A 23,989-nucleotide genomic window follows, 5' to 3' on the forward strand; every position below is an offset into this window, starting at 1 on the left:
GCGAGCCGCCGCCGCAGCCGGAATGACCGACGGGCGCAGGTGTCGCCTCGGGCGGAATTTCACGCCCGGGGACGTCCGGCAGCTGCGCCCCTCGCGCCTCCTCCCTCGCGCGTCTGGGGAAGCCGCCACCCGCGTCCGCAGCTTTAGGTAAATCTCCTTTCAAGACCCGAGGGGGAGGAAACGCCTCCCTCCGGGCTGGAAGAACCTGCGGCGTCTGCGTTTCTCCGGTGTCCCCCCCCCCCCACCCCGCCACCGATCGGAGCCCCGGGCGTCTCCCGGGCGCCGGATCCGCTCTCCGGGGTTTGGAGGCAGCTGCGCGGGGAGCGAGCTCGTAACTGTCAGCAGGCGACACCCCCCCCTCGCGCGGCCCGCCGTCCCTCGGGAGCTGGGACCGCGGGGGGCCCGGGGCCGCCATCAGGTGGCTCTGCTGTCCCTACAGGTCGCGCGCCCAACCGCAGGCCGCCCGCGTCCCAGCCTGACGCCGCTAGGTTCGCTTCCTGGGACCGGGAGAGATGGGGACCCGAGGCTCGGCACGAGTGGCGGGGGCGCGGGCGGGGTCCCATTGTCCCCGGGCACGGAACGGGTAGGTGGCGGCGCTCGGGGGTCCCTCTTTGAACCGAGCGCCCCTTGGAGCTTCTTTTGTGCCCAGGGACTGTTTGTTGTGCCCAGGTGGCTTCTCCTCAGAGCGGAGCCCACCCCATACCCCCGGAGGGTGGCGCTGGGGAAGGTAACAGCGGGTTCCCATTGTCCTCCGTGGACCGCCGCCGGTGGGCCCCGCGCGTGCGCCGCCGCAGCGCACAGGTACCGCGGCAGTCCGCGCGCTCCGCCCCGCCCCTCTTGCCCTCAAGCCCCGCCCTCCAGAGCCGTCTCCGCCCCCAGCCCCGCCCTCCGCAGGTTCAGGGCGCGCGTCCCTCAGCCGCGCGCTCAGTCCGACTCGCACCTTCTCTCCTCCTTCTATCCCTGCCGCGAGCTGCGGCCGAACCGATTGTAGAGCCCGCCGGAGACCCGGCCACCGACCTGAGGCGTCTTCGTGTGGTCCCCGAGCGGGGATAACGCCGTGAGCACGCGCCGCGCCTGGACCTGCGCACGGACTGCGTGCGCCCGCGGGAGGCGTCGGTGCCCGGCCCCGGGGCTGGGTGTGCTGCGGCTGGGGTCCTCGGCGGCGGCTGAGGGTGAGTCGGTGGCCCGCCCAGACCTCGGGTCTACGGGGAAGCCTATCCGCCCCGCCGACGGGGATCCGGTTCCCGGCGCTCGGTCGCGTTAGGCTTGGGAACCTCGGCGAGCGTGGGGAAACCCCGGGCCCCGCCTGCCCGGCCGGTGCGGGGGTCCTTGGGGCTGTGAAGTCCAGCCGGGGGCGGCGGGGGGGTGGTGGTTCTGGAGGCCCCCGCGTGTGTGCCCGCTGCTTTTCGGGGTGGGACTGCGCGGCCGCGCTACCCCCCTCGGAACGGTTGACAGCCATTCCTGGGCGCCCATCGCGTTTTTCCATCCGCGAGCGGGCAGCACTTGGCCGCCGCGCCCCTCGCGTCTTGTATTTGCACCGGGGTGGCACATGGGGTGCACCCTGCACATCTGTGGTGGCAGTCCACCGCACCCCACCCTCGGGTGCCGTCTCCTTTTCACGGCGACATGGTGGCGTGGCTGCCAACCTACCGATCTGGCAGTTGAATTGCTTTTGTGGTTTCTTAACAGCTGAGCGTTTACAAGATTTCCCCCTCCCCCCTCTTTCTTAGCAACTAAGTGTCTTGACATAGAAGGGGATCAGACACAGAAGGACGAATGGATCTGGCCAGGCTTTTTTTCTTTATGAATTACTATTCTCCATCCCCTCCTCCTGCCTTTTGAGAGGCATGTGTTTCATCTTATAAATAGAAAGTAGCATATTTTTTTGGCAGGACCTCCTTTGCACTGTGCCGTCTAGGAGAGGTCAGTTTAAAAATAAATATGCACTTGAATGTTACATTACCGAGCCGGGCTGGAGCTGGGACAAGCTGTGTGGATAGCATCATCAAAGCCCAGAGCACAGCTGTGTTGAAAGGAGTAAAAGCCCCAGAGTGCAGCTCAGGCCGACAGTCAAGTAATTACATTTTGTCTTTAAAGAAAAAATAGTGGGTAAATTAAAATGAGGGTGGGAAAAGCAATGTCAGGAGGATTTGGAACATGCATCTTTTCAGCCCTGGTGTATTTAGGGGAGTGGGCTGCTGATGTTTTCTGTGTGTGTTGGGGGCGTTGGGGAGAAAACTGATGGATGTGTTAGGGAGACAAAGGTTCCTTCTTCAACTCCCAGCTCTTAGCTTCACAGTGGAGTTTTGGGGTGGGGGAGGAGTGAAGTACTGTTTTTTGTTTTTGTTTTTTAAGAACAAAAATTAGGAGGGGAGCTGATAACCCAATTTTAATAGCAAAGCTAGTTTTGGGATTTCCTCCCCTAAAATCATGAGGAGGATAAAAGGCTAGCCAGGAAGCAGCGGAATGCCTTGAACTGAGTCAGCTTAAAAGTCTCTAAAATACACCTTGTCTTCTTTTCTGGGTAGTTGCAGAAGTCTTCCCTCTGACATCACTTACAATGCAGGGGGTTGAGAATGATCTCCTTGGGTATGTGTGTGACTCTTAAGAGCAAAGCACTCAGAAATGGGGTGGGGGAGGATCGCTAGGAGGGCAGTTTGTAGATTGTTCAGCACTGTCTCATGTAAAACAAATGATACAGATTTCTGTAGTCACAGAGTGGCTGAACATCCTTTTTCAAGGCTTCCAAAAAAGCATAGATTTCCCAATAGGCTTCCCCCATGGCAGAAAACAGGACTACTACTCCCCCACACCCCCACCAAAGGTTCACAGATAATCACAGATAAGAACTTCAGAGAACTTCGGAAGCCTCCAGGGACCGCTGGCAATTTCTGTTTTCCAATGGTGTCATCTGCGAGAGATTTACATTATGAATTCCATGACTGGAACACAGTGCTAAGGGCGACATGCAATAAGACATGCAATAAGAGGAGCTCCCCTCTCTTAATCTGAGCCTGAAATTTTGTTCATACAAAGGCAGCTAGAGTAGTGTTTCCCTCCCCCTTCCTATGTTTTTTCTTCTTATTGCAAAGTTAAATGTGGTGCAAGACGCATAAATAGAAAGCCTGAACAATGATTGCAGTAAGGGCTCTCCCCCAGCTCATTTGCCCTGTCTGCTCTCCAGCTTTTCTTTTAATGTGGTAGCTTGTTTTATGTCCAACATGTTCACAAAAGCTGCCTGTTTCCACTTGTAAAATTCCTGGTACTCACCAGCATTGGGGTTAAAGTCACTTTAACCTGTATCACCTCCATTTTTTTTTAACCAAGCCATAACATTTTTAACAAGTTGTTTGTCCATTAGCTAGAGCATATATCCAGTGGGTGAAATACAGTTCTCAAATGTACAGCCTCCACAAAGGCTGCTATGATTTATTTTTTTGTGCTCTTAAAGTATATATGTTTCGCTTTCAGTCTGATTTTATATAGGGCCTAGGCCAGTGTCTTTCTAATTTGAATCTTGTTTTTTTCTCATTGATTGAATAAGAACTTCAAATCTTTTTTTAAATGTGCAGTATGTTTGTCAAAGAACAAGTATAGTTTATTTAAAACTAGTGGATTCAGCCAGCCACAAAATCTCTAGCAAGCATGGAAGCCTGAGAATTCTTCAAATGTTCATTACTTCCAATGTAACAAGTACTTCTGGCCAGAAGTCTGTCCTGAGTACTCACTGGTTTCTAGCAATCATTCTATGAAAGAAGAATTGCTCATACCTCATCTTGTAGGTGTGGCAACGGAGGACACACCAGATTATATTAGTTACCCAAACTTAGAAAGTAAAGAAAATACCTAAATTTGTATGTGTATAATATACAAATTTCAGAAGCCAGCAATTATTTGAGTGAAGGAGAGGAAAAAGTATCTTGGTTAGTCTAGCTTTGTTCTGGGACTAATGCTTATGTGACTTTGAGCCAGTGACCTGGCCTGTGTATTTCATGGTCCATGGTAACACACAGTGGCAATGTTATCCTGAGTATTCAAGGAGTTGAACAGTGTCACACTCAGGATTATTGTTCCTGCTTCCAAATAGGCCCCATCTATGGTTGATGTTTTCAGTGTTGCTTGGTACTTAACACTGGTTCTCTCATTTAATATTTGTAACTGTGCTTTGAGATCGATGGGATTGCCCTTCTCCACATGAGAATACACACTCAGAACAGTTTAGTAACTTGGCCAAGATCACACAGCTAGGTACGTAGTGGAAGCAGAGTTTGCACTCAGGTCTATTTTACTTTGTACCTAATACCACACCCTCACGACTTGGGAGGAGGAATTGGAAAGCTATTAAGTACCATTATTGTTATGGTTTTTGGCCTCTGGCAAGGAACTGACTTGTAGAACTCTGTGTGGAACAGTATCACCACCCAAAGGAAGATAACAGTAATTGCCAGCCTTAGGGAATACAGTAGGAATTATTTAATAATTAAAGATGGCTTGGTCCCACATGGATAGTAACCTTTTTCTACAGTGAATCTAGCATGAAACTGCTTGAGTTAACATAAGCAGTTTACTCTGAAATGAGAAAGGAAGACATGCCACCTCCAGAGAGAAAGCATTTCAGAGGCAGGGGTGCAGTAGGACTCTCCTTATACACGGTGTCCATAAGGCCTGGCCTAGAGTCCCTGACAATAACGGTATTACCCAGAGCAGAGAGAAAGGCAGGAACCACAACAAGGCTGCACAGGAAGGCCTTGGGCTCTGTCCTTGATGAATGGGGCCAGTAACAGTTGTGCACATGCTGTGGATACTGGTAGATAAACTTCTGGTGTGAAAGATAACACAAGAAGGCCTTAGACATGTAGAGAGTGTGTGTGCCTGCTCAAGATGGTCTGCCAAGCCTTCACTGCCTTGGATGCTCTGGGAAGTCACCCGGAAGCTGCTCAGACTGCAGTGTAGGTTCCAAAAGGAACCATTCAGAATAGCTGAGGTCACCTCAAAACCAGAGTGACAGCCATGGAGCTGTCCAACTCCTTTGGGACCTTCTCTGCTCTGTTCCTGCCCCCTTGTTTTAAAGACCATGAAACAGAACAACACCCACAAACCATGATAAGACAGTAGCCAAATAGTTCTATGGCAATAATTAGATAGCTCTTCCAGAAGAAGAAAGAGAAGGAGAAGACAGAAAAAAAAAATAAAAACAACAACCACAGCAAAAAGAAAAAAAAACCCTCTTTGGCCTTGATAGAGTTCATGTCAGTTTCTACCAGAGCTGAATACTAAGCTTTGACAGTGTGGAAAAGCAGTTTTAAAAATTTGACCATACAGATTTGTAATGTAAAGCATAACATTGATATTGAAAGGTGGCTTGTTTCTGGGTTTGGGGTTTTTTTTGTTTGTTTGTTGTTCTACAGTGTCTCTGTAGTCCAGGCTAACCTTAAATTCTTAATCCTCCTATCTCAGTGTCCTGAGTGCTGGGATTACAAATGTATACCACCATGTTTAGGGGATGAAGAGACTATTTCTGAGTAGTCTAGTGAACTGTGAAGATTGGTGAGCTCCAAATCAGGGTTTGCTTAATCTTTACTGTTTGCTTGCCATTAGTTAATAGTAGAACCTTAGAGTCCCAAATTTAAAATTAAAAGAAGAAAGGATTTTTCAGTGATTTTGGAAATGTTTGTATATTCGAGGAAGTTAGAATTGACCATATACCAACAACTAGTGACTATGACTCCACGTGGCATGCACACTGAGAACTGAATCGCATCAGGAAATTGTTTGGACGAAGGTCCCTGTCTGCAGGACTTTACAGCGAGTTACCGTACCGGTGTGCACTGAGTGGGTCTCCAGAGAATCTTGCACAGAGCAACTGCAGGACTGGTCTGACAGAAGACATATTTTAGTACAAAGAAGACGCTACATACTACAGTGTGTCCCAGCATTGCAGGAACATAAGACATCCTTGACAACCAAAAACAATTGGTATAGGAACAGAACTGGAAGGGTATACCAGACAATACTGGCTGGACTGGAGATGTGGCTCAAGTGGTAGAGTACCAGCTGTGAGCAAGAAGATGCCAGCAAATGCCCGGTAAGACAGGAAAGACTAGAGACCAGAAAGCAGAGGTTGTAATCTTAGCTCTGATCCAAATGGCATAACTTTGACCTCACAGGGTCTCTTCTCATCCCTAACAGGCATTTGGTGCTAGAATCCAGTGAGTCCAGATCTATGTCACCAATTTGCATAGCTATCATGCTAATAATAATGTGAATCCCTGAGTTAGAAGTCATTGGAGCAGTACAACTCTGGGAGAGCAGCCTGAGCAGGCTGGAAAGTAGGAACTTCAAAGGCAGGCCTCTATTTAGACAGCTTACACATTTGGGAGTCTGTCATGTTCTGATGACAACCAGAAGGTCATATGTGTAGATGCATGATGCCAAAGATAGATCACTGTCTTCCCTTTAGTTGGAAAAGACATGTTCTATTGAAATACATCAAGACAATTTAGGCTTCACACTTTTTTTTTTTTTTAAGTTTTTTTTTTTTTTTTTTGGCCAGTCCTGGGCCTTGGACTCAGGGCCTGAGCACTGTCCCTGGCTTCTTCCCGCTCAAGGCTAGCACTCTGCCACTTGAGCCACAGCGCCGCTTCTGGCCGTTTTCTGTATATGTGGTGCTGGGGAATCGAACCTAGGGCCTCGTGTATCCGAGGCAGGCACTCTTGCCACTAGGCTATATCCCCAGCCCCTTCACACATTTTTTAAACAAGCAGAGGTATGTTGGGTGAAATGTAGTTGGAATGTGTTTGATTTCTTATCCTTTTTATTTATGTATTTATTTCAACGTTTTTTTCCTTGCCAAGCGTCAGTTCAGACTTAGGATGTCTACCCCAGCAAAATACAAGGCCCTTTGCTTTTGAGTGAGCAGCTGGCCATAAGACAAATCCTCTCCCTCCTCCTCAAAATGGCGCCTCTTCTCATCTGCAGAGAAGCAGGGAATTGGGGAGAAGGATGGTTTTCTCTAAGTTTTTGCCTCTACGTTTCTATTCAAATTTTCTCTTTTTCCTGCATATCTTGTGCCTTTCCCTATGTGATACTTAGTGCATTTATGCTCATCTTTTTTGGAGAGGTAGAGAGATTGAGACAGAATCTCCCCATGTAACCCAGGCGGGTCTTGGTTAAATTTATGCTCCTCCCCACTGAGTATGCACCACTATACCCAGCTACAGCGATCATTTATTGATCCACATGGCTTCTTAATTAGACTACCTGGAAGGCAAGGCTGAACTTATCTTTACCTTTTCTGCTTTACAAAGAGACTTAATTAAAAAATTAATGGACACTCTGGTCCTACCTATACTATTGAATGTTCTCTAGCATCCTCTTCTAGTTAAGTCAGAATTTATTGTCTCATGTAAATCATACTATAGTAAAATAATCTCTTCCTTGGCTACAGAGCATTCAGATTCTAGGGGTAAGTGGTCCTGGTAGGCAGAGTCATCATTCGTTACTGTGGAAATAATAGAACTCTCTTTGGACCTTCTCAAAATCTTTGCAGATGAGCAGCTACAATCTCCACCAAATCTTCCTGTGTGTTGATTGTAATACCAAGATATCCATTTAGAGCACAAAAGAAGAGTGATTATATATTTCCTAGTACTGGCCTAGACCTTCTAAGCCATGTATGTGAGAGTGCATACTTCTTATCTGCCACAACACCAAGGCATCATTGCTGGAGCCTTGATTCCTAGGACAACACCTGACCCTTCATAGGCCCTCAGTGGGTGCTTGTTGTTGAATAGATTCATGAGTGGCCAGCCTTGGGCGATGAAGGCTTGGGGAAGCCTTATCTCACTGGGTGAACTGATTTGAGCCACAAGGTTCCTGTATGCAAAGTCCTAGCATGAAGTAGAAGTCATTTCCTTGCTCTAAGATGACTTCTGGATGAAGCACTATTTCAAATGTGTTTTGCTTAAGCTCTTGGGGCTGCAAAAGACACTGAACATAGCATGAAGAACCACCATACTGGCGTTCGTTGTCTCTAACATGAAATGTAAATATATCTTGAGCACCCATAAATATGTAATTAACTGTGGTCTGTATGTGTGCACATAGCAGAAGCTACTCCTTTAGCTTAGGATGGTGTGACAGAAGACATCTGCCCCACGTCCTCCCATTGTAAGAATGCTTACCTGCTCAGTCTCTGTTTCACTCCCTCCATTCCTCACTTCTGGAGTCCCAACTGCCACCCTGACCCAGCTGGGAATCTTCCCAGAGTGCCCTCTTACCTGCTCTTCAGTCACTGACTCAAGCTGCTTCTTCAAGCCCCACCCAGCTTCCTATTATATGTATGTATGAATGTATGAATTATATGTGTTTGTTTACAGTCAATACTGGGGATTGAACTCATTGCCTCCCTCCTGCTACTTTGGTTTGGTTTTGATAGGGTCTTGCACTTTTGCTTGGGCTGACATCCTTCTACTTCCTCCTCCCAGGTAGCTGAGACTACAAGCATGTGCCACTATGTCATGTTCCTCTAGACACACATGCCAAATTCTTTCCTTGGGACCCTATAGAACCATCACCTGCCTGTTTATCGCATACTGAAAGACAATAACAATGTGGTGTCTTTCTTCTCTCACACACCGCTGTGTGTGTGACTCCACTTTTTCCACCTAGCTGCCTGCTCTTCTCTGGTGGCGGCTTGCCCCAGATGGGCAAGAGTCCCCAGATGGGCTCTAGGACTTAGGCTCACGGGTCCTGTGCAGCACGCCTTGGAGAGCGGTAGCTCTTTCAGCCATGGTCTCAGTAAGCTCGTGGTAAACTAAAATGCCCAGGTCTATTTTTTTTAAGAACTGCCAGCCACATCCTGACTCATTCTGTACTTATGTGATTACATAATTAACTTTAACCTAGTGCAGCACTTCCTCCTTACTGTTTGCTATTTGGTTTATTCCTGTGGTTTTCATCCTCCCTTCCAATCTGTCAAGGTAATTTTGGAGCCCATTTTGTCAGTGGTGTGAGGAGGCCCCCTGTGGGTCCCTTGCTATCTGCAGATAAGGGCATCTGCTGTACCTTTCAAGTCAGTTGGCCTATCACTAAGATTCTTCTCATGCTTGGCTAAAATCAGCCTTTGGTATGTAATCTACCCATCTAGCAACTCTCACAAAAGAAAACCCAGTTGCCAGTGAACTTATCAGTGCCTACTGAACAGCCTTCAGACCTCAATTTCTTAAAGATATGATAGTCACTGAGTAGTTTCTTTTCTCCTTTATTTTGAAAATCCAGTTCTTTGTTTGAGAATGTACGTGTAGTCCACTGCTTGCCTAGCATGCATAAGTCCCTGAGTTTGATCTCCTGTACCACGAGACAAACAAACAAAAAGCAAGTCATTTCCTATGTGTATTTTTTAGACTATTGTGTATACATGATTTCCAAGATTCTAAAATGTGGTTGCTTGATCTGAAGGACACAAGTATTTGTAGGGCCTTAGGCTGTTGCTTCATCAAGCCTGGGAAATCATGCCTCATGTGAAGTATAAAAATCTTTTCCCATGACTGCAGATCTACCCTGAGCTTCCCTTTTCTATAGAATGACTATTGTAATTTCTTGAGATTTCCTAATACATGTTAGGTCACATGGCCAATTTCCCCTTTAAAAACTTTTTCTTTTGGATGGAAAGGTCAGAAGAGTGGGCTCATTGTTTTCTCCTGGACCTCTTTCTTTCAGCTGCACTTGACTATAGCCAGGGGAACTAAATCATACAGGGAACTGTGTTGTCAAATTTGCTTTGAGTCTTAACTCTCTAAGACTATTTGCACATTCCAGACATGGATAGAAGTCATTTCCCTTTTCAAAAGCTTGTCCACAAATATTTGTTATAATCCCAAAGATCTGTGCCATCTTGTAAAATTAGTCTAGTTTGTACTGATACTCTGTTAAGATTGTTACCGTGCCTGGGTAGGGGCAAGTTAAATGCCTCACAGATGGGAACAGATGACAATGTCTTGTTAAACAATTTTTTTTTTTCCTCTAGGAGTCATAGACAGACTCCATCTTATATTTTCAACAAGGCAAGCAAGCTTGAAGAGGAAACTGGTCAAATGTTAAACTTTCTCTCTCTCTCTCTCTCTTTTTTTTTTTTTTTTTGCCAGTCCTGGGCCTTGGACTCAGGGCCTGAGCACTGTCCCTGGCTTCTTTTTGCTCAAGGCTAGCACTCTACCACTTGAGCCACAGCACCACCTCTGGCCATTTTCTATATATGTGGTGCTGGGGAATCGAACCCAGGGCTTCACGTACACGAAACAAACACTCTTGCCTCTAGGCCATATTCCCAGCCCTGTTAAACTTCCTTGTTTGTTCATTTATTTCATAAACATTTATTCAGTACCTCATTCTTTCTGAACTAAGTCTGGTGTTGTATGTTTGTAATCCCAGCACTTGTGTGGCTGTTGCAGGAGAACCACAAATTTGAGGCTTGCCTGGGCTAGACAAGAAGATAGTCTCAATAACAACAACAACAACAAAAAATGTATCTTACTCCTAGATGATAGCCTACAGGGGTGGCCAGTGTAGTCACATGCTATCTTATCTCATGGCTATACGATTGGGCCTGCCCACAGTGAGTGAGGTGCTTACTGGAGGATTCTTGATAGCTCACTCCGGGATAGTTTGGAAGTAGGAGAGAAGAGATGCAAGGGGACAGATGAGGAGCCGATAATCTGATGTTAGCAACAGAGAGACTGAGGGACAGAAGTAGAAGTAAGGTGGAGGCAGTGGGGTACAGGAGGGGCGACAGGGGACACATGACAAGACATAACTGTGGAAAATGAGGTAGGAGGAGGAACCAGGATGCAGTTGGGTTTGGGATTTGGATGACTTTCTGCCAGTTACCAAGAGAAGAAAGTGTAGGAGTCATATGCCCTGTCCAGGCAGAGGGAAGAAGAAGATGTAGCATTTGCAGGAGACCAGTACTTCTCAAGCTCTGATCAGGGCCATTGTCTGCTTATTTGTTTCAATTGCAGTCCATTATAATGATACTACTGTGCAGAATGAAGTAACAGCTTGGGCCACATGTAGCTCCTATGCAAGTTCAACTAGTTACATCTCTCAGATTTATCCATAGTCTGTTCTGCAAAGGAAAAAAAAAACCCTACAGATCATGTGTTTGATTGTTATAGCAATAGCAAAGCATTTTCAAGAGTTTACTTTTAAAAATGTATTTTCTCTATCTTTTAAGTTGCTGTTTGAAAGTGTTCCATTTATAAATACACTATATCTTGATCGATGTTACCCCTTCTGTCTTTCTCCCCATCTTTTCCTGCTCCACACAACATACACTGTCATTATGTGATTCCATTTTCACAATATATACATTGAGTATAATTACTATAATCGGCCATCTTTCCTGTCATTCATCTGCCAAGAGCTTATCTTTAATTTCTGTATTAATGGATTCTATGCTGTGATCCTCATCCATGTCCCCACTTAGAGTAGTGCTAGTTCAGACTTACGTCTGTCCACAGCCACTTTGCCAGCATAGTTGCAGAGGACAGACAACCCATCATGAAACTTTGTAAAAAGGCCAATTTAAGTCAGCGGTATAACCTTCTGTCAGGATTTTGTATTTTAGACTTTGAGGACCACATACAATCTGTCTCCCAGTTACTTACCTCTGACTGTGTGGGGCAAGAGTAGCTATACTGAGGTTTCTCAACTATTGAGATTTCAAAGCAGATAATCTTTTGATCTGGGGACAGTCCTTGAGCAATGGAGGATGCCAGTAGCACTCTTCACCTCAATCATGAGAATCAAGAATGTCTCCAGACATTGCATTATGACATCTGGGGGTGAAGGGAGGCAAAACCACCACCTCCAGTGAGAATCATTGTGAATCATTGCACTGTAGGCAATACTTAAACACTTAAGAGAATGCTCATTCATCTGCTGTGTATTCCACTAAAACTTCATATATATATGTATATATGAGCAGCAAGGTGCTGGATTTGACTCACCTACTGTAGCAAAATTTGAGGCCTGTGTTTGGAGCCCACAAGGAAGCTCTGTAAGTGACCCAAAATGAAAAAAACTTTCCAACAGAGCCTGTCATTTGTAGCGCTTTTGTTTACCTTAGTTGTTTTGAGCTTTATTGTTTACCTAAAGATATTAGACATAAAATCACAAAGCCAGAAAACAGGAAAATGACAAATCACATAAACTCTACACAAACCGTAAGAAAGCCTCCAAGACAGGCAGCGTGGAGGCCGGATTACGTGAGGGGGGGATTAGAGAAGACTTCCTCCAGGAAGGAAGTGACTCTGAAGCAGGTCTGAGAGGATGTGATGATCAGTGGCTGATGGTAAGAACGCAGGAGAATATTCTATCTAAAGAACTTGGAGTTCTTAGTTTCAGAAAGTTAGGAGGGAAGTGAAATGTCAATTGCAAGGGAAGGGAGCTATTGTCGCTGGTGAAAGCTGTGTGATTGTCACATGCATGTGCTTCCTCTGAGAAAAGAATTAGTGGCACTTAATATTTTCTAAGAACAGGATGTTTGTTTTCTAACTTGAGGCTCTGGAGATTTTTTTTAAATTTTAATCTTTCAACCTCTACTATGCACTCAAATTCCATTTGAGATTCTTTTAGACAATAGCAGAATGACTGAGAATTCCTAGTGAGTTATTAGAGTTGGAGGGTCAAGTGTCTAGGCCCTCTTTTTTAATTCACTATTAGTGTCTGACAAGGCCAAGTTGGCATCTCTCTCTGTCATTGCTCCTGAAATCTCAGTGCTATAAGATGTTAGACAAACAGTCTTGGTTGACAATTCTCCTGTGGTCAGATTGACAATAAAACTGTGGGTATAATTCTAATTACTCTACCTTTTGGTTGATTGGCCTGAGATATGAGATTATGTCTTATGAAGTATGTTCCAGGTATTACAGGAGGTGATAACCTGCTTGGCCATCTCAGAAAGCACTTAGATATTAGCCATTACATGTCATGTGTCCTGATGCAAATTCTAAGAAGTTAATGGACATAACATCTCTGAACTTGAAGTTCAGCTACATGCCATATGTTGTGGGAGAAAGAAAGATATATGTGCCCATTCATGCATACAGAAATGCTGCCTAGTTAGACAGTATATTTGTTCATTCATTCATATATTCATTCATCAAATGTATGTGTATAGGCAAGGATGCAGTTAATACAAGGGAATTTGCCATAGAACTGGTGAAGAATTGAATGGCCACTGCCATATATTACAATATACACAGTGGTGGTTTGATGCAGAGGAACTGTGTTTCAGCCCATTCAAGGAGTAGGGGTGACTGTAGAGGGATTTATTTATTACCATGATGGAAGAACAGAGTGGAGATCCCGTATCTTCATCCCATCCGTTTGAGGGCATTCTGGCTCATGCCCTAGTTTGGCTGTTGTGAACAGGATTGCAATAAACATATCCAACCCATAGTCTTTGTAAAACAATTTAGTGACCAGGAAGTGTACATTTGCAAGATGATGCTGTTTGATCATTCTACTATTATTACAACTGGGATTTTACATTAGAATAATTGGCTGACTTAAATTATAGTAGTTCTTTTTGTGAGCAACTACGCAGCCTCTTAAAAGAAGCCTTGCTTTTGAGAAGAGTTTAGAATGAATATTGTGGCTGAATATTGCTGAAAGTCAAAATTGGTTCCTATACTGGTATAACCTCACCCTAAGTCTGATCCATTAGTTGTGGTGTATGTGAACAGTTCACAGCCATGGCCTTATTAGATTCCTGTTCATCAAAGAAGAGTGCTGCCTGGGTGCTTCTGACCAGCCCTGAGGCTGAGTCTTGTGTGAAACCAGTCATGCAGAATGAACCATGCATGAGAGAACTTGCCTCCACCTGCCTCAGTATAACTGTCAGGAATCAGTGTCCATACTGGATCCTCCCCATTAACCTACTTTTATAGAGACAAAAACCCTAATAGCCTCTCTTCAAAAGCATTGGGACCCAGTGGGATGGGTGCTCTGCCATTCAATTTTGCTTCTAAAAGATCTTTCAGATAGTACAATTAGGTCCTATAACTGTGAGGAATGAATACAAGTGAGAAGCAAGTCTCATATGGAATGCATGGGTCCCTGTCTTAAGCAAGGTTGTAAAAGGAAAGTAAATAAAAGCTGTAGCTGGGTCATAAATGAGAAGTCCACTTTTAAATAATTGAAGGTGAGGAGGTATATTAGACTTGCTGAGTAAGTCCATAAAAGACAACCTGCTCAGTCTGGTAAAGATTTGTACAATGCAGCTTAGCCATGGGGAACTAGGCTAATGGAGATCGCTGTCTTGTATTATATAGTTCTGCTCTCCATTTAGAGGATATGAGGAGAGGATAAGAATCTAAAAATAGAAAAGGCCTCACAACTTCTCAACTGAGTAGAGTGGAACAGACTAGAAATATGAAAGGCATGCTCTTCAGGATGTTTTTGACTGAGTGTTCTCTAGTTACATGAATTCTGCCTTAGATTTTTCATTTCAGTTCGGTGTTTTATTTCTACCATTACGATTCCCATCACCTAGAATTTTAAAGTGCTTTTTGTCTCATGGAGCAGCCCTCTTACAGAGGTTTACAAATCATTGACAAGAAGGCATACACTGTTCTTGGTACATTGTGTATTGTATATATGTCTACCTGACCCAGGGAAGGGAAAGAAAAACAGGGTGTAAGATATCACAAGAAATGTACACACTGCCCTACTATGTAACTGTACCCTTTTTGCACAATACCTTGTTAAAAATTTTGTGTTTAATTAATAAATAAATTACAAAAAAAGAATGCATACACTGAAGTAGTAACTTCAGTTTCTGATACCAAAATTTGGCTAGTCATCTGCATATTAGTCAAAAGAGCTGAATTTGAACCAGGGAAACCTTTTTAAAGGATAGTCTATAAAGGTGTTTACATGGGAATGTAATAAGGGCCCATAAGGAATTAGCAGAGGGGAGTGTTTCTGCATGGGAGGCTAACGCCATTGTTTCACATACATTAGGTAAGATCCAGCTAACTGCTCTTCCCTCTCCAGATCCTCATTCTGTGACCTGTTTGCTGCCCATGCCACCTCCCTGGCAGTCCATTCCAGTTTTCAAGAAATCTGTGTTGCTCTTTGGAGAAGCCTGGATTTGTTTGCCCTAGGGGCTTTCTAGAACAAGCTAATCCCTTTTCTGTGAGAATTAAACCAATCCTTCAGATCCCTAAAGATTAATTTTCCCTCTCTATTAGTTTTATTTAAGCTGTTATAGTATTTTTCAGCTTCTTACTAAATAAGTTCAGTTACCCTCCTAAGAACATGTAGGAACATGTTCCTTTAGCCTTTATCCTCTCTGAAGTGTGAAACCCAGTGTCCAGTACAGTTTTCTGGGGACTGAGTTCAGTGGACTTATCTTCTCCTAGTTGACAGAAGAGACAAATACTCCAGAAATGATTAGGGGTGGGAAGTAGTGGCACGTGTCATCACCATCCTTCCTTAGGACTGTTGGTTCCAACAGGAAAGAAGAATGACTTCATATATAACTTCAAGGATGTGATTACCAAGCCAGAAAGGGGAAGGAGAAAGCAGGCTCACTTCCTGTAAACAGAAAGGAAAGGCCTCAGGTCCCTCAGGACTGACGTGGGCACCCACCTGCCACTTGTACACATGTGTTTTAAATTAACATTGCAGACTATTTTGCAGGATGCATGAAATTTTTTGTTCCCCTTCCACAAAGAATCTAAAAACAATTAGTAGACAAACCAAACATTCCTTTCTTAAAATAAATGTATTTTTAAAAGCTGCCTACCTTTTGTTCTCTTCAGAACCCCGTGAGTTGCAGTCAACTCTGAGTAATTCAAGAACTGATTTTTCCCCCCCACCCCTCACAGCCCCTTGCTTTTCCTCACCTGTTGGCTGTTGCCCTGTTTGGATATTTTCAGCGTGTTTTGTTTGCCAAAGGGATCATGAAGAAATGAAGCCAGACAGGCATGGTGCCTGTTAACCCCCAATATTCAGGAGGCTGAGGCAGAAAGATCATGAGTTCCAGGCCAATCTGGGCTGCATAGCAAGATCTCATCTCACAAAAGCAAAACCACAAAGGACTACTTCAGGTTGTTGTTTTTTCTTACTATTGTTGTGATCATTTTTTTATTATTTTCATTGTCATTTATGTTCAAGGCAATCATTAGTAGTGAGAATTGTTCAACCTGATGCAGAAATGGCAACCTAGCCTTCTGCCATCCTTTCCCAAAGTGCGGCCTTACCACCAAGTCCTCTGTTTTGTGTCTCGACACACTTAGAGTTCTCACAGATATTTGTAATGAAGATTGTGTCCATCCACAACCGGATACTGTGTGCTAGGCAGTCCCTCCCACCTGGAGAGGTGATGCTAGGCAGTGGACCCCTTTTGTTGGCAAATCTTCCCAGTGCCTAAAACAAGAATGTTTATTTTCCAAGGAACATGATTTCCTAGATTACTATTAACTGTCATCTAAGGGAGGAAGGGGAGCAAACCATAACTCACAAGCTGAGAGCAAGGGACCCACAGTCCTGGAGAGTTCAGATTTCAGGGAGAGGGAAGGGTTTTTGAGGAAGGTCCACGCACAAGAACCATTTTTCCCATATATATTTTAGGATATCAGGAAAATGTTAGGAATGACAAGTAACTAAAGAAAGTTGAGACAAAGGAAAGTAAGATACAGACCAGGTAAGGGGCCCTTGACCAGGAAAAGGGTAAAGACAGGAAAGCTGGGGACTGCCTGTGACTGACCAATGACTAAATGGCTAGATGCCCCAGACTTCATGCTGGTGCTAGTCTTGAGTGACACACAGAGCTGTCAAGTCCCTTTATTTGGCTCAGGAAGTAGCAGAGAGGGCTCGCTACCCCAGTGCTAGTCTAGTCATTCATCTCTAGCCCCTTGGCTGTCCTCTGGGCTTGCTCTCCAGCTCTGATTCATCCACCACTCTGTCTACTGCCACCATCCTCAGCAGCTCAAGTTGCCATTTCTTAATGGGAAATCATGTCCAGGCATTCAGAAGCATCCCAGCCTAAAATCTTGTCCATCTGTGTCCCTCACTACCTCCCAAGAGAGAAGCTGTGCCCTGAGCCTGGGCAACTCCACTGGCTAGGCACCATGATGAGTGCCCCGCGTGTCCTCTCATCCTGACACACTTTTCTTCTGAGATCTTTTCTATCCTTCAGAGTACAAATTGATGCAGCCTTTTTGGTGGCTGTTCCCTTTACCAAGCTGTGATGAGATCAGTCTGCTTCAGTGAGGACCTTGTGAATCTGAGGCCATCATCCAGAATAGGCCCTGAATACCTTTCCCATAGAAATGTTTGCATGATGATCAGTAATTCCTAGATCCCACAGACTTTGCCAAGTCTAAATAACATGAAATCAGCTCTTTAAGAACATGCGGAAAGCTGAGTGCAGGTGGCTCATGCCTAAGATCCTAGCTATTCAGGAGGCTGAGATCTGAGGATCACGGTTCAAAGCCAGCCTGGGCAGGAAAGTCTGTGAGACTCTTATCTTCAGTTAACCACCAGAAAACTGGAAGCGGCGCTGTGGCTCAAGTGGTAGCGCTCTAGCCTTGAGCCAAAGAGCTCAGGGACAGCGCCCAGGCCCAGAGTTCAAGCTGAGCAGCACCCAGGCCCAGAGTTCAAGCCTCAGGACCTACTAAAAAAGAAAGAAGGAAAGACAGACAGACAAGCAAAGTGTATGTGAGCTCTGTGCATTTATCTATTATGTTTTAATATTTTTGTACAGCCAGTTAATCACATGACTTAAAAATCCAAAATCACTATAGGAGATATGGAAAAAATTCCTTTCTCACCCTTACCTCTCCTCTTCATTCACTTCCCCTTTTTGAAGACAAATACCATTATTAACTTATTGTGTATGATCCCAAAAATACTTTATGTATGCAAACCAATACAAATAGATTCACATACTTTTGTATCTTTTATTTCCTTTGAAGATATACATACTTTCCCTATGGTCATAATAAAAGCTTCATCCTCTTTTAGCTATAAATGGTATTCATTTGGGTGATATGCCTTAATTTATTTAACCAGTCCTCTGTAGATGAACATTTAGGTTGTAGCCAGCTCTGGGTTGTACCCCAGCTTGTGCTTGTTTAGACACCTGAATGTTGTTTCCCAAACCTTCAGTGTGGTGTGGAATCAAGTCCAAGAGCACAGTCTGTAGGCAAGAAGATACTGTCTAGCTGCCTTCCACTGAGGTTGACTTGTCTGTGTTCTCACAGTCAGTGTACTCAGAGCCCGTGCCCCATCTTCATCACCCAACACACAGGCTATGATAGGTACCCACTTCACAATTTGAGAAATAACTTGATTCCCAGGGAGTATGCTCCCTAAATACATGGCATGATCTCAATCTCGGCCTCCTGGCCTCCTGTATGAGGTCTTGGTCGGTGACTGTCTGTGCCTCCATAGTGTCTCATTTGTAAAATGGATACATTGACATATTAGCAGCCCCATCAGTTCTTGTGAGTGAGTACATTTGGAAAGTTAGAACAATGCTGGCACCAAGAAAAGCCAGTGCTGACTCCCAAGATTGTGTGTGTGTGTGTGTGTGTGTGTGTATGTGTGTGTGTGTGAGCAATGGCAGTGTTGGTATTGAGAGAACAAGGGGAAATGGAAATGGTGTTGAAAGGGCAAAACCAGAGGAAGCTTTGTAGATATGCCCTGGCTGCCGAGCAGGAAGGTGGAGGATCAAGAAGGAGGCGCTTGGTTACATAAGAACCTTGGTACTGGACTGTAGCTCACTTTCCTGAGATCAACAGGATCCATGAGCTAGAAGAGGACAGATAGCAGCGGAACATGGTCCTAACCCTGCCAGGGACCTCCCACCATCACACCACCTCGGATGAGGTTGTAAAACTAGTCTTTTGCCCTAAAATTCTTTTCTTTTTTTTTTTTTTAAACTTCGAATGCATTTGGGGAGCTTTTAGGACTAGTGCTTAGTAGAAATCTCTAAACTTTTAGAAATGTGTATCCTTGTTAAACAGTAATACTTTGTAAATATTTGAAGAAAGAAAAAAAATTGTCCTGAATCTTACTCTATAGAGTATCTGGATCTGTTTCCCCTCCCTCCCCCTTTCTTCTTTTGCATCTATCTTTATTTTTTGGCCACTCCTTTCCAACCTTTGTCCCTTAGCCACTGACATAAAATCCACCTTCCCCCAGGCCTGGTGAGCCTCTAGCTGTAGCCTCAGGGCTCACTCATGTCTGGAGATTTGGGCATTCCTTCCTCAGACAGAAGCAACTTTCTTCCTCCTCCTCACTACCGCAGATCTTTATTTGGCTACAGAGTGAATGTAAGTGACCCAGGCCAAGTGGCAGGGAACTGCTCTCTGGCTGCCTCTTCTTGGGAGGTTGGAAAGAATACCAGATCCTGGCCTTGCATAACCCTGTTTCACCAGCTGACCACAGGCAGCTCCGACTTGCAGAACCTTTCCATGGCAGCTGCCATCTTGGCCCTGTGTGCCAAGGCCTCTGCTCCACTGGCAGCTGTTCCTCAGGGCTGCCTACCACCTCCTGGGGGCTGGGCAACCCAGCAGGCTGTCAGCCATCTTGGGGCCAAAGAGGCAGAACAGTAGTGCTCGGTCCCTTGGCATTTGTACGGGAAGGAACTGTTGATATTTTAGCAAGAAAGCCGGGATGTTTTATGTGTGTGTGTGTGTTGGGGGGTGGGGGGTCCTGGGGCTTCAACTCAGCCTGAGTCCTGTCCCTGAATTTTTCTCTCCCACTCAAAGCTAGTGCTCTAAACTTGACCACCGCTATACTTCCTGCTTCGGGGAGGTTAATTTGGAGATAAGAGACTCTCAGACTTTTCTGCTCAAGCTGGTTTTGAACTTTGATCTTCAGATCTCAGACTCTAAAGTAAATAGGATTACAGGTGTGAGCTGCCAGCACCTGCTAGTTTCAACTTCTCTTTTAAAACTAGGATAACATCCAAATAAGAACTAAAATTAAGAATATGAAGACCCACAATCTCGTTGCATTTGATAGCTCCCTGGTTAGCCCATTCTTAAGAGTAAAATTGCTATTTGAGCCCCTCTCCACACCTAAAGCCACAGCAGGTATCTTCCATTCCTCCTTGCTTTCCTTCTTAGGCCTGCCTGGCTAGACACACACACTAGGACGGCTGCTTTACCTTTGCCAGTAGGCAGTGGAGCACAGTCCTTGTCACCTGCCACTGATAAGTGTATTTAAAACTCTTGTTGAAAGGAAAGAAATATGGGGCAGATGGCCTCCAGCTGCTACAAAGCAAATGTAGTAAGCCACCATCTTACCCATAATAATACCCTTGTATTATTGCCATCAGACTTCGTGTCCAGAGACAGAGAAGAGGGAGATTGCTGCGAAGATGGGAAATATTTTAGCTTGTGCGTGTCATCTGATGCAACTGAAGATCCAGAGGAGTCTTTCCAAGAGAAAGAGGGTTTATTCTTAGTAAAATGAGTGCCTGACATCTGGAGCTTTCTTCTAGCTATTTTGCGCTGCTAATCTGACAATGGTTGTAGCAAAAATGGGTTTTCTGTGCTGCTAACAAATTACTACAAACGTAATGGTTTACATCAACACCTCTTGATTATCTCATAGTTTCTGTGAGTCAGAAACTGAGCATGACCTAGAGCCAGGGTCTTGCTGTGTTGGGATTAAGGTATGTCTCAACCAGAGGCTCAACTGAGGCAAAGTTCACTACCAAGCTCCCTACCATCCTTAACAGAAGTCATATTCACAGGCTTTTTCATAGCTTGACAACTTGCTTCCTAAAAACTGGCAAGAGGAGAGTGTGTGTGTGCGCGCGTGCACGTGCCTGTCCTGCTGCCTCTCCCTGTCTCCTCTGTTTTTTGTTTGTTTTTGAGATAGGGCCTCTATGTGTAACCTAGACTTGCCTCAAGCTCATTATCTTCCTGTCTCAGCTTCTTGATTACTGAGATTATGGGTGTATGATGGTGATAGCACACCTCCTACTCCCCTCCCCCCTCCCCATATAGTGTCTTCTGTTACATAACCTACTTGAGGCAAGACATACCTTTGCACAGATGCAAGTCCTAGGCTCTACCCACAAAGGCATTAAACTGCCAGGAGGCAGATCCTGGGGCTACCTTAGAATCACACCTACCACAAGCAGAGGCTGTAAGCCTGCCCAGTAGTGTTTCAAAATATTGCCAAATGGGAGCCCAGTCTGTTAAATCTGTTTTTGTGAGTGAGATTTAAAATTCCTTAGCCCTTCTGAGGTTTGAACTCAAGGCCTACTTCTTCTAAATAGGGGCTCTACCATTTGAGCCACACCTCTCCACACCTATTATATCCTATGTGATCATCATGTTTTGTCTTTGAAATGAAGCAATTTTGTGGTTTTCTTTCCATCTCAAAATACCACAAGCCCTGAAATTCCCACCTTGCTACAACTTGATTCCAACTAAAATAATTTTAATAAGGGTGCGTTAATCTTGTTTTAGTTCGGGGGAAACAAAGGATTAAAAAAAAGCACTAAAAAAAGAGGGACTTAAAATCCTTAAGGCTCAAGCCTATGACATATGGACTTGTGAAACGTGACCATAGGCACACTTTTCAGAACATGTCTAAGTTACTGCTGAAAGCACCTAACCAATGGACTTGTTTTTAAAAGATATTTTGTTGGGGAGGAGGGAAGGTGGTAGAAAAATGAGGGAGGAGGTAACAGATTGACAAGAAATGTACTCACTACTTTACGTATGTAACTGTAACCCCTCTGTCCCTCACCTTGACAAGAAAAAGAAAAGAAAAAAATTTAAGAAAATAGAAAAAAAGAAAAATATTTTGTTCTTTTGCTTCCGTGTGTATAACAAGACTAATACTGTTTTGTTACTGGATTCTTTACATAGATAAAATCAATATAATGAATAGTCTTATAAAGAAAGGGACTAGAAATATCATTTGCTAAGTGATAAGCATCCAAGCCAATTGATAGAATGCTTGCTTGAAGATCTGAGAACAGGTAAAAAGAGTCAAGAGCCTAATAAATCCTACCTGAGAGGGGACAGGCTAAAATTGGGCTTTGTGCAGGACTGAACCTGCCATGATTTACAGCAGTTTGTGAAAAGGCAGGCCTGGGTAGTCCAGAAGGATGGGAATACCATAACCTCTTTGGCTTCTTTTCCAGGTGTCCTGGTGTTGTGGAAGGAACCGGATGATGTAACCGGCCTCCAGGAAGGAAGCCTGAAGCAGCCAGAAGCTCAGCCAAGTCTCTTAGACCCTGTGTCATTTCAGAGCCGCTTCTGCAGCCACTTGACAAAAAAAAATGGTATGACAGTTCCTAGCAAAAAGAACTCTCCAGAAACCTGCATTACCCGTGAAGAAAGTAGCCCTTCTCCCCTTTTGTGAAAGAGACCTTTGCAAATTCCAAAATGCCAGCCAAGACCCCAATTTACCTAAAAGCTGCCAACAACAAGAAGGGAAAGAAATTTAAACTGAGGGACATTTTGTCTCCTGATATGATCAGTCCTCCTCTGGGAGACTTCCGCCATACCATCCACATCGGCAAAGAGGGCCAGCACGACGTCTTTGGAGACATTTCCTTCCTTCAAGGGAACTACGAGCTTCTGCCCGGGAACCAGGAGAAGGCGCACTCGGGCCCCTTCCCCGGGCACAGTGAGTTCTTTCGGGCCAACAGCACATCGGACTCCATGTTCACAGAAACACCCTCCCCCGTGCTCAAAAATGCCATCTCCCTCCCCACCATCGGAGGGTCCCAAGCCCTCATGCTGCCACTGCTGTCACCGGTGACATTCAGTTCCAAACAGGAATCCTTTGGGCGGCCCAAGCCACCAAGGCTCATCTGTGAGCCCGTCCTGGAGGAAAAAGCTCAGGAGAAAAGCAGTTTGCTGGAGAATGGGACAATCCACCAAGGAGATGCGTCCTGGGCCTCCAGTGGCTCGGCCTCGCAGTCCAGCCAGGGTAGAGACAGCCATTCCTCCAGCCTGTCGGAACAGTACTCCGACTGGCCGGCCGAAGACATGTTTGAGCATCCTGCCCCTTGCGAGCTCATCAAGGAAAAGACTAAGTCTGAGGAGTCCCTCTCCGACCTGACAGGTTCCCTTCTCTCCTTACAGCTGGATCTTGGGCCCTCATTTTTAGATGAAGTGTTGAATGTCATGGATAAAAATAAGTAACAGGATGAGAGCTCTTTTCCTTTGGAGTAAAAAGGTACCAAACTAAGCAACACCCCTCCGACCCCCCAACTCAACTAGCCACAGTTGAAGAGAAAAACTTCCCTGGCTATTTTGTTTGGTTTTGTTTTCTTCTGGCAATTAGATGTATGATACATTTTCTTAAAATAATGTTCCTATTCCTATAAAATATTTTTTTACCTATCACGCCCTATTTGCAAAAACAAGTTAGAAAGCAGCAACAACAAAAACCTGAGCAGGCACCAAGAGGAAATGAGTCAGAGCACATTTTCTGCGGGCATTGCTGACCAGCTCACGTTTTTTGTTTTTCCTTCTTGTTTGTTTGTTTGCAGACATGTAAGAAATCTGGCTTGGCCAGGAGTTGGCGCTGGCTGCAAAAGGGCTAGAAGAGTCTCCCTAAAGAGCTTCACCATTCTCCAGCATTTTTCTGAGCGAGAGGAAATCAAAATGCATTTAACACCTAAGCCTTTTTTTTTTCTAGACTCTTTTTGTACAGTATATTGTTTGGGTTCACCATAGGCAAATTCTCCAAGTGTTAGAACTTTGTGTTTTCACATTTGAACAACTTAATGGGATTTGGGGATTTTTCTTGTAGTTCTTATATATTCCTGTATATTGTTATCTATATTGCAAACTTATGACTTTCAGCTACATGTTGGTTAAGACACAAGCAAGGTATTACTGTAACTAAGTTATTTTTAAAGTTAAAATATATTTTTATGTGCCTTTGGCTTTTTATTGCAGAGTCTACATTTTATAGATAATACATCAAATGTCAT

At 44.7% G+C, this 23,989-nt stretch overlaps 1 protein-coding gene across 3 annotated transcripts; it reads left to right on the top strand.

The window, feature by feature from the left end:
- Position 1: 1 nt before the first annotated feature.
- Cdc42ep3 (CDC42 effector protein 3) lies at positions 2-23,225 on the top strand. 3 transcript variants are annotated; one of them, XM_048353107.1, is made up of 2 exons: positions 2-147; positions 22,184-23,225. In XM_048353107.1, the coding sequence occupies exon 2, from the start codon at positions 22,428-22,430 to the stop codon at positions 23,190-23,192; it is 765 nt and encodes a 254-aa protein (XP_048209064.1). In that variant the 5' UTR covers positions 2-147; positions 22,184-22,427; the 3' UTR covers positions 23,193-23,225. The 3 variants fall into 3 exon arrangements, with proteins under 3 accessions (XP_048209064.1, XP_048209063.1, XP_048209065.1); XM_048353106.1 differs by lacking the exon at positions 2-147 and adding an exon at positions 953-1,172; XM_048353108.1 differs by lacking the exon at positions 2-147 and adding an exon at positions 20,451-20,695.
- Positions 23,226-23,989: the final 764 nt, after the last annotated feature.

Source organism: Perognathus longimembris, chromosome 8, assembly GCF_023159225.1.
Source record: "Perognathus longimembris pacificus isolate PPM17 chromosome 8, ASM2315922v1, whole genome shotgun sequence".
NCBI classification, from domain to species: Eukaryota; Metazoa; Chordata; class Mammalia; order Rodentia; family Heteromyidae; genus Perognathus; species Perognathus longimembris.